Raw genomic sequence first — 12,584 nt, forward strand, 5'->3', positions numbered from 1 at the left:
TAATGGAGCAAGAGCTAGGATCCCACCCACTGACTCAGTCCTGCATGAGCCATAAGGGAAGGTTGGGCAGAGCACTTTTCCTGTGCACCTCAGCTAGGAGGGAGTAAGCAGCTGAGAGTGCAACCAAGGAGAACAACTCATCTGTTGCTGTTCACATGAGATTGGACCGGCTGAATGAAGAGCCCTTCCTTCCATCCTGGAAACAATTGACGTGTATAAAGACTGATGGGCAGGGGAAGGAGGAGAATCCTCGGGGCTCCAGGAGCTGGGCTAGGATCTCTGGGCTCCAACTTGCCTATCCTTCATCTAAGATACTATTAAGGGTCTCTGCTTGTTTTACACTTTGCTCAAGAAACAAAAAAGCAGTGGTGCAGTGAGAAAGGTGGTTTTATTCAGATATAATGCTCCTGTGCATTTTACTGACACTTCTACAAGGGGCACGTTGTAGAAGATAATATTAAGGCACCTGACATTATTATACAGACCCCTGAAGAAGCATCAGCAAAACATGTTGGGCAATATATAGGAGCAAAACTATTTTCTTTCTGTACCACTGTTTCTTTGTTTCATGCTCCATACCTGGTGCAGCCCTCTTCAATGCTTACACTTCACCCAGCCACTGTTCTGGGTAGGCCAGTGTTGTCAGATCTGGCAGGCAATAATTCGTTAAGGCCTGAGAGAGGCAGGCAGAAACTTTCCAGCTCTGCTGCCTGAGGTCCAAACACCACTATTACACAATGCAAATCTAGACAGTGACCCGACTCATTCCCTACAGCCAGATACCAGCTGTGGGGAACATATTTCCCAGGCCCTCTAGGGCCTGCTTCAGATTGGGACCATGGCGGGAGAGGGGATAGCCAGCCTCCCTCCCAGCAACATTTTCTCAACTCAAAAAAGCCCCCTTGGGGAGGTTGCACATGCCTTGATTACTTCATGTGCATTAATGCCAATGCCTCCTTGAGGCTGTTTCTGCTCAGGAAAACATTGCGGGTGGGGGCTGAAGCACCTCTCCCAGCACCACAGACCTGGTCCGAGTCAGATCCTGGGGAAATAAGTTCCCCACAGCTGTTACCTGCCTGCAGGGAATACAAATCAGGTTAGGAAAACCCCAACCCAGCTCATGTCCAACTGTATCAGGTAGTTTGTACGTTAGAGCCTTCAGCTGAGGAATGAATCCAAGGCGTTTGCATTTACCATTACAATATGGTAGTTCTGCTTCCCCTCTAGATTTCTGTGTTTACTTTCTACCTTCCCTCCTATTCCAGGAGACTGTGTCTGAAGCCACGGCAGCAGCATCGGAAGCTTCAACTCTCTGGTGCGCTGGACGCCTCCAAGAAAGACCAGGCCACATCTATGTCCCAGATCAACCTCATCTGCACGAGCCACATGGAGACAGCCTCGTCCAATGGGGACATGGACGTTCACACACCTGTCCTCAAGTCAGCTTTCTCCTCCTCACGTGAATTTGAGAGCTCTCGCGAGGAGTTCTTCAAGCAAGTATCTAGCCAGAAGACGCGCCATGCCAGCAAGGCCTCCACAGCAGACACACTGAGCCAGCGGGGGACCTCCAAGGATGATTATCCTCGAGTGACGGAGGGATACTCACTCAAAGCAGCACGCTCTATGGATGTCCCTGGCCCACTTGAGCCCCCACTTCTGGAGGACTACAAGCGCAGCTATTCACACCAGCGCATGGAAGACAAATGCACCGAGACACAGCGCAAGCAAGGGCGCAGTGACGGCAAGGCCTATGTCCAGGAGCCCCCCTCGCCACCCCCTCTTCCACCACCCTTTGACCACTATGTGGGCCACAAAGGGGATACCAAGCCCCCTGACTACATGCTGTCCCAGTCTGTAGACCACCTTGCTCGCCCCACCTCCCTGAGCCAGCCTGGGCAATTAATTTTCTGCGGTTCCATCGACCACATGAAGGACACCATGTATCGTAACGTCATGCCAACCCTCGTCATTCCTGCCCACTACATGCGCTTGGCGCCATCAGAGCAGCCTCCAGGGAGCTCCGAAAACCAGCCAGACATGGACCCAGCTAGCCTGGGGCTGCCTCACCAGTTTGGGCCTCAGGAGCAGCAGCGGCAACAGCTCCTGCAACAGCAACTGCAGCACCCACAGTTCCAGCTGCAGCAGCACTCATCGGAAGAGGTGGAGGGTAAGGGTTGGGGCCCCCACACCCAGTCCGTCAGCGGCTCTGTCACCATCCCAGTATTGCTGAACGAGTCCACCATGGCCCAGCTGAACGGGGAACTGCAGGCACTGACTGAGAAGAAGCTGCTGGAGCTGGGGGTGAAGCCACACCCACGAGCATGGTTCGTGTCCTTGGACGGGCGTTCCTCACAGGTCCGCCATTCGTACATTGACCTCCAGGGCAACGAGAGGAGCCGGAGCAATGATGCAAGCCTTGACTCAGGCGTGGATGTCAACGAAGCCAAGCCGCCTAAGCGCCTCAAGGAGGAGCGCATGGCATCTGCAATGGCCCCTGCCTACTCCAAACTGGTCTTTGCCGATGCTGACACAGAGCAAAGCAGCAGCGAGAGCCGCACTGCCATCTGCTCTCCCGAGGACAACTCGCTGACCCCTCTGCTGGATGAGAACACCGACCACCGTGCTGCTACCATTCCCCGACGTGGGCGCAGTCGCGGCAACAGCTCTCGCAGCAGTAACAGTAATAGTGAGCTGCGGCGTGACTCCATGACCAGCCCCGAAGACGACAGCAACGAGCCCTCCGAAGGGACGGATGACCAGGGTGACAAGAAGAGCCCTTGGCAGAAGCGTGAGGAGCGGCCCCTTATGGTCTTCAATGTGAAATAGCCAGCAGGCAAACAGGGTTCACCTTCATTGTGTGGTGAGGGGGTGGGGGGAGTTAGAGGTTGTGGGGCTTGTGGAGGACAGAGTTCACTTATGAGTCCGGCGTGCCTCCTCTTTCCTTCATCTGGTCAAGGCTTGGCAGAGCAAAAACCAGGACATCTGACAGCAGAGAAAAACAGACAAAACAAGAAAACAGGATGGAGAATGTGGCCCAGCCATTCACTGTTGTCCCAGCATGCCGTGCGCTTGCTCACTACACTTGTCATGCCTAAAGCAGGTTAAGAAGCACCGTGCCAGCTGCCTAAAAGTTTGACCATTTCCCCTTTTCTCACTGACACCAGCCAGTCTGAGCCAGGCAATGTGGGGCACAGGGATTGCCAAGAGTGTGACTCTAGCCCATGGCCAGGAGGAGGACACAGATTAGCCTATGTGGTTGCAGATCCACTTCCCAGAATCCCTTGCTCCCCACCAAGCTTGGCATGGCCAGAACTATGGCTTCTTGCCCTGGCACTCTGGGAAGTGAAATTGAAGGCATTACTGGGACTTCTCATCTCCTGTACCCTTGTGGGGGTTTGTACAGTTCCTTTTTAAAAATTCAGTTCTGTGGATTTTCCAAGCTGTGGCACAGTTTGGGGTGGGGGGTGGGGAAGGGTCAAGTGCCCAAGGGCTGTAGGCTGATACCTTTTTTTTGCCTGTCGTGCCTCAATGCCCCAACAACCTAGGTGACAGCATAGATCCCAGGCAAGTATGGTGGGTTTGGGGTAGGGGTGGGGGCACTGGTGTGACTATTTGTACATAGGTGTGTGCATGCATGTGTGTGTTGGGGGCGGGGCTGGGAGTCTGAGCCATGGGTGTGTATGTGTGGGTAGGATGTGTCAGTTGTGTCTGACCTCACTGCCAAACCAGCTCCGTTGTGGAGTCACCTCTGTGCTCTGCCCCCCCTTTTTTCCCTCGTGCCTGCAACTCCTCCGTCTCCTCCAAGTGCCTTCCTGTCCCAACATGGCCCTGCTGCCCCTCCCTGGCAGCTGTGAATGCAACTTGGGTGTCCGTGGAGGGGTACAGACGTACCATCTGCTCAGAATTGCTATAGCTGGGGTGGGGGGAATACAGAAGAAAAATCCTCCTTGCTCTCTAATCCCTTTCCTGTGGTGGGGGTGGAATGGGGGTGTGCCAGAGGAAAAGTCGGTCAGCATTGCATCCCAGCTCCCCCCCCCCGATAAGCCATCGGCAGACAGTGTCTGAGGAGATGCTCTTAAGCCAGCTGTGGTGGCAGCCCTCCCAGACAAAGAGTGCTCAGTGTGTGGGGGGAGGGGATTAAACCATTCCTGGAGGGGGGTGTTGACCTATAGACGCTAGGAGTGGAGAAGTGCCCCCTAGAGAGTCCCAAATAGATTTAAGGAAGGCATTTTTGGAGGTGTCTTGGGCCATTCCATTGGGGGCCCTACCTGCGGGTTTTGTTTGGGGGTGCAGAAGAGGAATCACTGGCCCTCCCCACACAGTGTGGCTCAGGCCTACCATGAACATGGGAGGAGACCGAGACCTGGCTGTCAACTGCAAAGATTAATGTAAATGTCTCTAGATTTTTTTTTTAACAGATGGTAGAACTTCTGTAGAAAACCACTGAATTGAACCCAAACATTTTTAGCCCGGGGAGGAGGAGTTTGACTAGGTCAGAAAGTTTTATGACGCAGGGGTAATTCCCCCCCCACACACACCTTATCCCTGAGCCACTGAAAACTACATAAACCATCTCAAGGAACGCCCCGCCCCCCCAATCAGGCCTCGCATGCTCCAGTTTAGAAGCCCTGGCCTCTGTTGCACTTGAGAGGGCCTTTTTATGATTATTGCAGTCAAAGCACTTTTGAATTCTGTGTGGACAGAAAAGTGTGCATTTTTGCAGGTCTCACCCACATTGGTGCCATTGTTCCCATTTCTTGCTGCCTTCCGTACTTTATAGGCTTGTGGCATCCCCTGCCCTCCTTGAATTAACAGCTTTAGAGAGGACTGTATAATTCCCTGCTACTTGATGTGATTGGTGGCAAGATCAACATGTTCCAAGAGTGGGGATCAATGGGGCACCAAGAGTCCCATGAAGCAGCCTGACATTTCCAGCATGGAAGTCTGCATAGAAAACTGGAAAAATCCCATGTGTCAGGTGTCCACACTTGTGATGAACTGTGTTACTCTCTTTCACAACATGTGCATGCAGAGACTTCCGTATGGGAAGCTGTTCCCCAGCTAGGCTGTGTGTGTTGGTGGGCAGTGAACATGCCCCGTATGCTTGGGACCAGCTCAGCACAGCAGGAGCTGGTGATGGTCCATACAGGCCTGATGCATACAGAAGGGAGTCCACTGAGCCATAATGAACGGTCTGCAGTGTGAATTTTTACTAACCTTAATCATCCCATGGTCACTCCGAAGTATTTCAGATTTGCATACATCATGCCCAATGTGTTGCATGCCTAAAGATCATGTAGCATATGTTTTCAGGGGCGTATTGGGAATGGGGAGGTGGTAGGTCCATTTCACCACCACTGCAGAAAGACACACCACTTTCACTGTGTGCAGGGCCAAGGGCCCAAATTCAGGTCACTTTGAGTCACTGATCTATACTAGAGAACCTGTTCCCAAAGCAGTTTGAATTTACCACTGTTGCAATGTGAAGTATCTAAGGATGAGGCATGCCTGCTAAAAAGCAGCTTTATGTGAAAGTGGCAGTGCAGTCTTGGTGCTGGAAGGAAGGCAGTGGGAGGGCATCTGGTGTCCTGGCCTCACTGACAGTCCTTTAGATGGCACTGGATTTCTAGCCACTGTGTGTGACAGAATGTTGGACTGGATGGGCCACTGGCCTGATCCAACATGGCTTTGCTTATGTTCTTATGTTCTTAGTGCTCTGGTCAGGCCCAGGGAGGCAGTGGCAGAACCACACACAAGCAGGACTCCAAAACAGGGATACCTCTCCACCTCCAGTTCTCAGCGCAGATTTCTACTCTTTTTTTATAGTCAAGAGAACCTCATGCATACAACAGGGCAGGGTGTTCGTGGGGGTGGGGTCGGGATAGTCTCTGTGATACTGTTACACCATTCTTTCTGCAAGGACCCCAAACCGTCTGTGAAATCAACATCGGGCGTTTTTTTTTTTAAAAAAAAAATTAAAATTGGGGGAAGGTTGGCAAAACTGGAGACTTGGCGTTTACAGTTTTTGAAGCCTCATACCTGTTCTTTAGAATGGTCTTAATATATAAAAAACTCTGACTTTACCAAGGTGTCTTTGTGCAGAAGTTGTTTGACTTCCTAGGGTAGCCTTCGCTTTTCATCCAAGCTTGTTTAAGTGAGGGGGGTGGGTGGGCAGGAGGAGAAGCGGCCCTTCCTCCTGACCCAAGAGAGGGAACCCCCCTGGGCTTATTTGTTCAGTTTGTGGGTCAACAGTCCTTTTTGCGGAGCTTGTGTGTTGCTTTAGCAAGGGCATGAGAGGAATTCCAGCAGCTGCAGCTTTTCCTGGGAATGGGTGTTCCCCCCCCACACACACACAATTTCTAATTTCTACACTGTATGAAGCATTCACAGGACCACTTTTCTGGCCACATCACTCAAGTGTCCGCTGGGAGTCAGACAGCAAGGAGGGCGTTGAACCACGCAGAGGTTGGGTTGCTCTGAGGCATCAGCAGCATTTCCTCTTGAGCCCAGGTGAGCACCAGCTGTTGCTGCAGGGACTTGGCCAGCTGCCTCTTGAGCCCTGGAGGGGATGGGCATAGCTTCGCTGGGGTGCCAAAAGACCTTGAACCAATCCTGGGCATGAAAGCAGAGCTATATTGGGAAAGAGAGCAGACTCCAGCAATGGGGGCGATAGTGCCTGTGCCTGTGTGATGCTCAAGCACTAAGCCACAGAAGTTTTTTAAACTCTGGGATGGGCTGTGCTCATACAAAAAGAAGAAATGAGTTTGGTCTCTGTGAAACCCCTTCTAGGCAATTGTTCTCACTGCTGTGGCGTTACAGGCTGTTCACAAAAATTCTGCTTTGTGAAGGGGAGGAGGGAAGATGCTTCATAATATCCTGGAAATGAGGACAGGAGATTGGAAGAAGATGGACAGGGCTTTAAAGGAGGAAGTTTGCAGGTGTGTTAGAGGGGCCAAAAAGCACAGTGAAGGGAAAATGTCACTGGGGACTAAAAGCGGGCCTGTTGGGGAGGCTGCTAGTCAGGTAAGGACAGCAGCCAAATTTTCCTATGGGAGTTGAACACACGGGCTTACTGTAAAATGAGCTACTGAAATGCAGCTTGCCAAGTTTGCCTGCCCCCCTACCCAGGACACTGAAGCCCAAATGACGACAAAGAGAAACAGTCATCCATAATCCAATTTTTATTAAAGCCAATCTTAATTGAATTCTAATTATAGAGAGGGTGGGATTTTTCAATCATTTGCATCCACATTGGCAGAGCCAGGAGTGGGTGTGGCAGAGGAGGTAGTCGGTCATTGAGTCCAGTCCCACCCATCTGCCCCTGAATGCTGTGGTCAGATAGCTCATGTCCTTCCAAGGAAGAGGGAGATCTCCCCCCCCCCTCTAAGTTCAGTTTAGTGTTGCCAACCATGGGGGGGGAACAGACACTGCAACAGCATCCCACAATGTCATTCCTGGTTGTATAATGACACAATGTCACTGCAGTGCACTGCACACTAGAATTTCCCTGATGCTATGGTAAAAACCATGAAAGTTTGGAGAAATCTTAGAGATTCTTTGTTGCAGTGATGTCACTTCCATTTCTGCTGCTGGAAAGGACATTGCAGGACACCATTCCAGCCCCTCCGTTCCTCCCACCCCACCACTCACCTGAGTGAAGATGGCGAATGAAGGGCAAGGGTGTGAGTTACCCACCCTTAGCAGGCACCTGGCAACCCTAGTTCAGTTGCATTCTTTTGCCCTCAATTTTTCTTTTATAGCTTGGATTTGTGATTGATGCACTGTCCACTCCAAATGCTTTCACTGTGTCTTACTATTAAGAAGACCCAATTTAACTCTGCCACAGGCAGGCAAGAGACAGCACATTGGGTCCTCAAGTGATGCCAGAGAGCCATAGCTCAGAAGCATAATGCACTGGCATGCTGATACTGCATGCTGAGCTGCTTTGCCCAGGTAGCAGCCCAGTTTAAATGAGGCACTGGCCATGGGCGAAGTCACGTGGGCTAGTTCATCTTCAAGTTCTCTGTGTATCACACTAATGGGCTTTGGGCGTATGCGAAGATTGATTTCAGACATTTGTATCTCCCCCTCAGATGTACAAGGCTTGTACATCCAGCCCCCACTGTGCATAGACTGAAAACAGGGATGCTGCTTTCTGAATGTTGTTGATCACAGGCAGGAAATATACATGTGTTCCATGTGAGGGTGCCTTATTCATGAGCTGGTGATCACACGGGGGATGGACCAGAGTTCTCATGCCCCGTTTCCCTCCCTGCACATTCAGTCAGCATTAGGAAAAGTTGTGTCTAGGGCTATAGACATGACTGCCAAGGGGGAAGGTGTCTCATTTTCTTACTCATTCCTGTTTCAGTTGAGTAAACTCTTCAGATGCTTCTCTGTAGGCTAGTTTTTCTCAAAAATATCACACAGTACACACATGCTGTCCATTTTTCCTTTTCTCCAGTTTCCCCATCTTTCTTAGCCTCTTGTTTTTGGTGATAGGAAAATCGTGGATAAATTTGTCAAAGGAATTGGGCAGACGCTTGTCCTTGAATCAGATTTTTCAAGGAGGATGTGTGAAGAATTGAGTCAAACTGCAGTATCCAAAAAGAAACTGCATGACAAATGAAAAATGAACAAATCAGAGCTCTCACCACAGGAGTTGCAGCCAATTCTTAAGTCTGCAGTAAAGGGGTGCCCCTGCCTGATCTCGGCAGAGCAGCCACCAAGGTCTGCCCCCAGATGTCAGTGCTGGAGCAGATGCATTGCTCAGAAGGTCTATACTCACACACTTGCCACCTATCTACCCACCTCCAGATACATCAGCTTGTTAGCACTTTCCCTTCAGTGTAATGCAACAGTTGCTTTTAACTTGTGATGTTACTTTTTTGGAAGAACGGATGCAACGCCTCCCTGTGTGCAGTGGAGTGTGAGCCTGGAGGTAGAGGATTTTTGCACCTTAAAAATAGCCCTGGAGCTTCCAAATTGCAGTGCAGGCACAAAACCTACCACTGAATACACTGATGACCCAGCAAATAACAGAGATAAACAGCGTTCCCCCAACCCCTGACTGCAAGCATAGCATTTAAATCAAGACTAACTTCTACGAAGAAGGGTTTGGTGGCATCAACCTTGTTCGGACGCTATGCCTGATCATGGGAAGCCCTGCTTTTTGCCAGTATTTGGAGGGGGAAGGAAAGGCACTCTGGCAATACTCAGAAGTTCAGTTCTTTATGACTATCATTAGTATTCCAGACCTGGCTGTTACCTGGTGCCAAAAACAGCCTAAATAAAAATGTTGACGTTTCTTACGTTCCTTTTTAGATCAGAAGGTGAAAGCCAGATCAACAACTTCATACCACCTACTGAGCCCTGAAAGAAAACGTTGCTTTTGCTAATTAATGTTTTACCCTGACTGTTCTACTGAGGAGTTCCAGGTATTTTATGTATACCCAATTCATAAACTCCTTGATGGTAGGGTTGGAGTTTGCCTGGTCAGCTGGAGGATTTAGAAGAAGATGATTGGGCCAAGCAGCTCCTCTAACCATGTCCAACTTTTCTTGGATTGCTCCCAACAATTAGTTCAGCTGCTGAATCAGCCGGAGGGGGGTGAGCCCTGCAGTTTCAGGGTATTTGCTTCCTACTTAGCATCTTTAGGGGGTGACTAAAATGCAGAATCAAAGGAAGAGATTATTTCCTGTTGAGCCTGAGATTCTGGTATTGGCTTCATTCTCTGCCCGAGGTCTGTTGGGCTCCATCCCTCATTCACCTGGCTCTGCCCCCTTCTCGAACATGCTACTAGACCTCTTCCTGTACTCCACTTGGCTCCACTCCCTTAGTTCCTAGTCTGTACCCCTGTATCTCAGGAGAGCCCTAACCTCTAGGCTAGCCAATGGGGAGAGGGAGGGCAATGGCTGGGAAAGATAATCCTGCTGTTCACCCATTAGGTATAATTTCAGGTTCTCAGTTATGAAATCATTGAACCCAGCCTGCTGTGAACGGTATGCTGCCATTTCACTCTGCACAGTTCGGAGCTTCCCTGAAGCCAAGGAGCCTTCCTTAGATAGCTCTTCCACCATCAGCAGATGGCTTCTTAGGCCAAAGGAAGGCTTAAACATTGCTGAGCAGAGGCCCATAGCCATTATGAAGGGGGGGGGGGAATCACCATAGCATATGGTACCAAAACCCAACACAAAATTAGAATCATTTAAGGAACACCAGTGACCTGCTCATTTTGAAACCTTTTGACGGTTTTTCTGGTTTTGCTTTAATCTTTTTCATATGTTGTTGGCATCCAGAGTTCTGGAATTACAACTGATCTTCAGACTTCAAAGATCAGTTCCCCTGGAGGAAACAGCAGCTACAGAGTTAGACTCCATTGAATTCTATCCCTGCCAAACTCCCTCCCCACCCAAACTCAGACTCCACCTCCAAATCTCCTGGAATTTCCCAAGTTCAAGCTGGCAAAACCTATGCTTAGTATTGAACAAGCACATTCTCTCACTTCTTATTTCTTACAAATAAATTCACAAAATATAAAATATTAGACTGCAAAAATGTACTAACAAGAGCATCTGAGTGTACCTACAAAGAAAATAAACCCTGGCTTCTCTGTGGGGCAGTCAAGGAAAAAGTAACTCATCCCAAGTTATCAGTCCTCGGCACTGTTGTTGGAAATTGAACTGATTTGCTTTGTTCTTCCTGTTAGTTTTTGAAAGTGTATTTTCTGATGGCTGAATCAGAGTTCCTATTAGCAGGAAGCTCTTCAAAGAGAAGTACCAAGTGCTTGGCAGGAAGGTCAACCCACATCAGGGCTGCCTGTACCACTCCAATGCAAGGTGGCTAAATGCTCCTCCAGTCAAACAAACAGAGTCCCTGCAAACAGACAATGAAAAAATGGCAATGAAAAGGGTGGTCGCCTAGGTTTGTCCTCCAAGTTGCACATTTTCTGTTTGTTATTTATTCAGTTTTTATACCACTTCAGAAGATCTCAAAGCAGTTCACAACTATAACAACAATTTTAAAGAATACAAAATATAATATGCAATAAAATCACAATAAGACAGCCTAATACAATGATTAAAAACTAGTCTCAACCCCAGCCTATAAAACCTGGCAAATAACATAGAAATTGCAGGTAGATAAAAATGCATAGCTATTTGCCTCATATTAGTTAGCAAAGGCATGCTGGAATAGTTCTGCCTTACAGAGTTTCGAAAACATCAACAGGTCCTGCTGGGCATGAGTGCCTTCTGACAGTGCATTCCAAAGGGAGGACACGACAATCATAGAATCATAGGATTGGAAGGTACCTCCAGAGTCATCTAGTCCAACCCCCTGCACAATGCAGGAAATTCACAACTATCTTCCGCACACACACCAGCAGTGACCCCTGCTCCATGCCCAGAAGATGGCAAAACACCATCAGGATCCCTAGCCAAAATGTCCTAGGGATAATTGCTTCCTGACTGCAAAGTGGTGATTTGCATTATCCTGGCTTTGTAAATTGTAAAGGCCCTCTTCCTGGTGGAAGAAAGTCATATCACCTCGGAGCCGGGAACCACCAGCAAGCACTGTGAAGATGAATGAAGCAGGTGGGGGGGGGGGGGTTCATAATGGGAGAGGTAAAGTGCGATTACAGAAATTTGGGACAATTTAAAAGGTGTTGGACATGGTGCCCTGCGTTGGATGGCCCAGGCTAGCCATCAGATACCAGTAGCTAAGAAAGGTTAGCCCTGGTTAGTGGGAGACCACCAAGAAAGATTGGGGTTGCTTTATAGAGGAAGGCAATAGCAAACCAACTGTTTCTCACTGAAACCCCTTGCTGGGGGGATCCACCATAAATTGGCTGTGACTTGAGAGTACTTTCCTCCATTAGACCTGGTATGCTAAACAATGCAGAAAATGGTGTTATGTTTAGTAGGTTAGCCCTAATGGGAAAGTCTTCCCCTGCCTCTGGGGGATGTCTTCCTTACTGGTGCAACACAGCAGCATCAGAAGGACTCTGCCTCACTTAGCTCCAGCCTTGGCATGACTCAAGTTGCATCTTCCCTCTAGTGGCCAGCAGCAGCATAGCCTCCAGTTAATCAGCCAGAAGGTTTTTGGCAGTTGAAGAAAACAAAGGGTGGTTTTTCACAGGAGGATTGAGGCTGCGGTTGCAATACAACAAAGGGCAGTGGGGACTTCCACAGCGCAGTCCCCTAGCAGCAGGTGTGCCCCCCCCCCATCTATCAGGGTGTTTTCAGTTTTATTTTCAAAACTTGTCAACCGAATATTGTTATAATGATGTCACAGTCTGTGCATCAGGGAACCCCCTCTATCCCCTTTCATAGCAGAGATATGCCTTTCCATTTATATCTCTGTAATGAAAGGGGATAGAGACGTACTTTTTTAAAAAGTGAAAGATGGGAATCCAGAGAACCTAGTATACAGATTGTTATATTGATATAATATTAAATTTCTGATAATAAAACAAAAGCCCCCAGTGGTGGGGGAAGGAAAGGCCCACTACAGGTCCCTGTTCTGGCTTGGCAAATTCCTGAAGATTTGGAGGTGGAGCAGGGGGGAGTTAAAGTTTGGGGAGG

General features: G+C 49.1%; 1 protein-coding gene across 1 annotated transcript in view; it reads left to right on the forward strand.

Annotated features, from left to right (window-relative positions):
* Positions 1 to 6,083, forward strand: part of FAM171A2 (family with sequence similarity 171 member A2) — a 36,700-nt gene extending 30,617 nt beyond the window's left edge. Inside the window, exon 8 of the mRNA XM_054995631.1 lies at positions 1,266 to 6,083. Within this exon, the coding sequence (XP_054851606.1) occupies positions 1,266 to 2,826 (1,561 nt within the window). The 3' untranslated portion in view covers positions 2,827 to 6,083. The remainder of the gene's footprint in view (positions 1 to 1,265) is intronic.
* The last annotated feature ends 6,501 nt before the right edge of the window (positions 6,084 to 12,584 follow it).

This window comes from Eublepharis macularius, chromosome 12, assembly GCF_028583425.1.
Source record: "Eublepharis macularius isolate TG4126 chromosome 12, MPM_Emac_v1.0, whole genome shotgun sequence".
Classification (NCBI taxonomy): domain Eukaryota; kingdom Metazoa; phylum Chordata; class Lepidosauria; order Squamata; family Eublepharidae; genus Eublepharis; species Eublepharis macularius.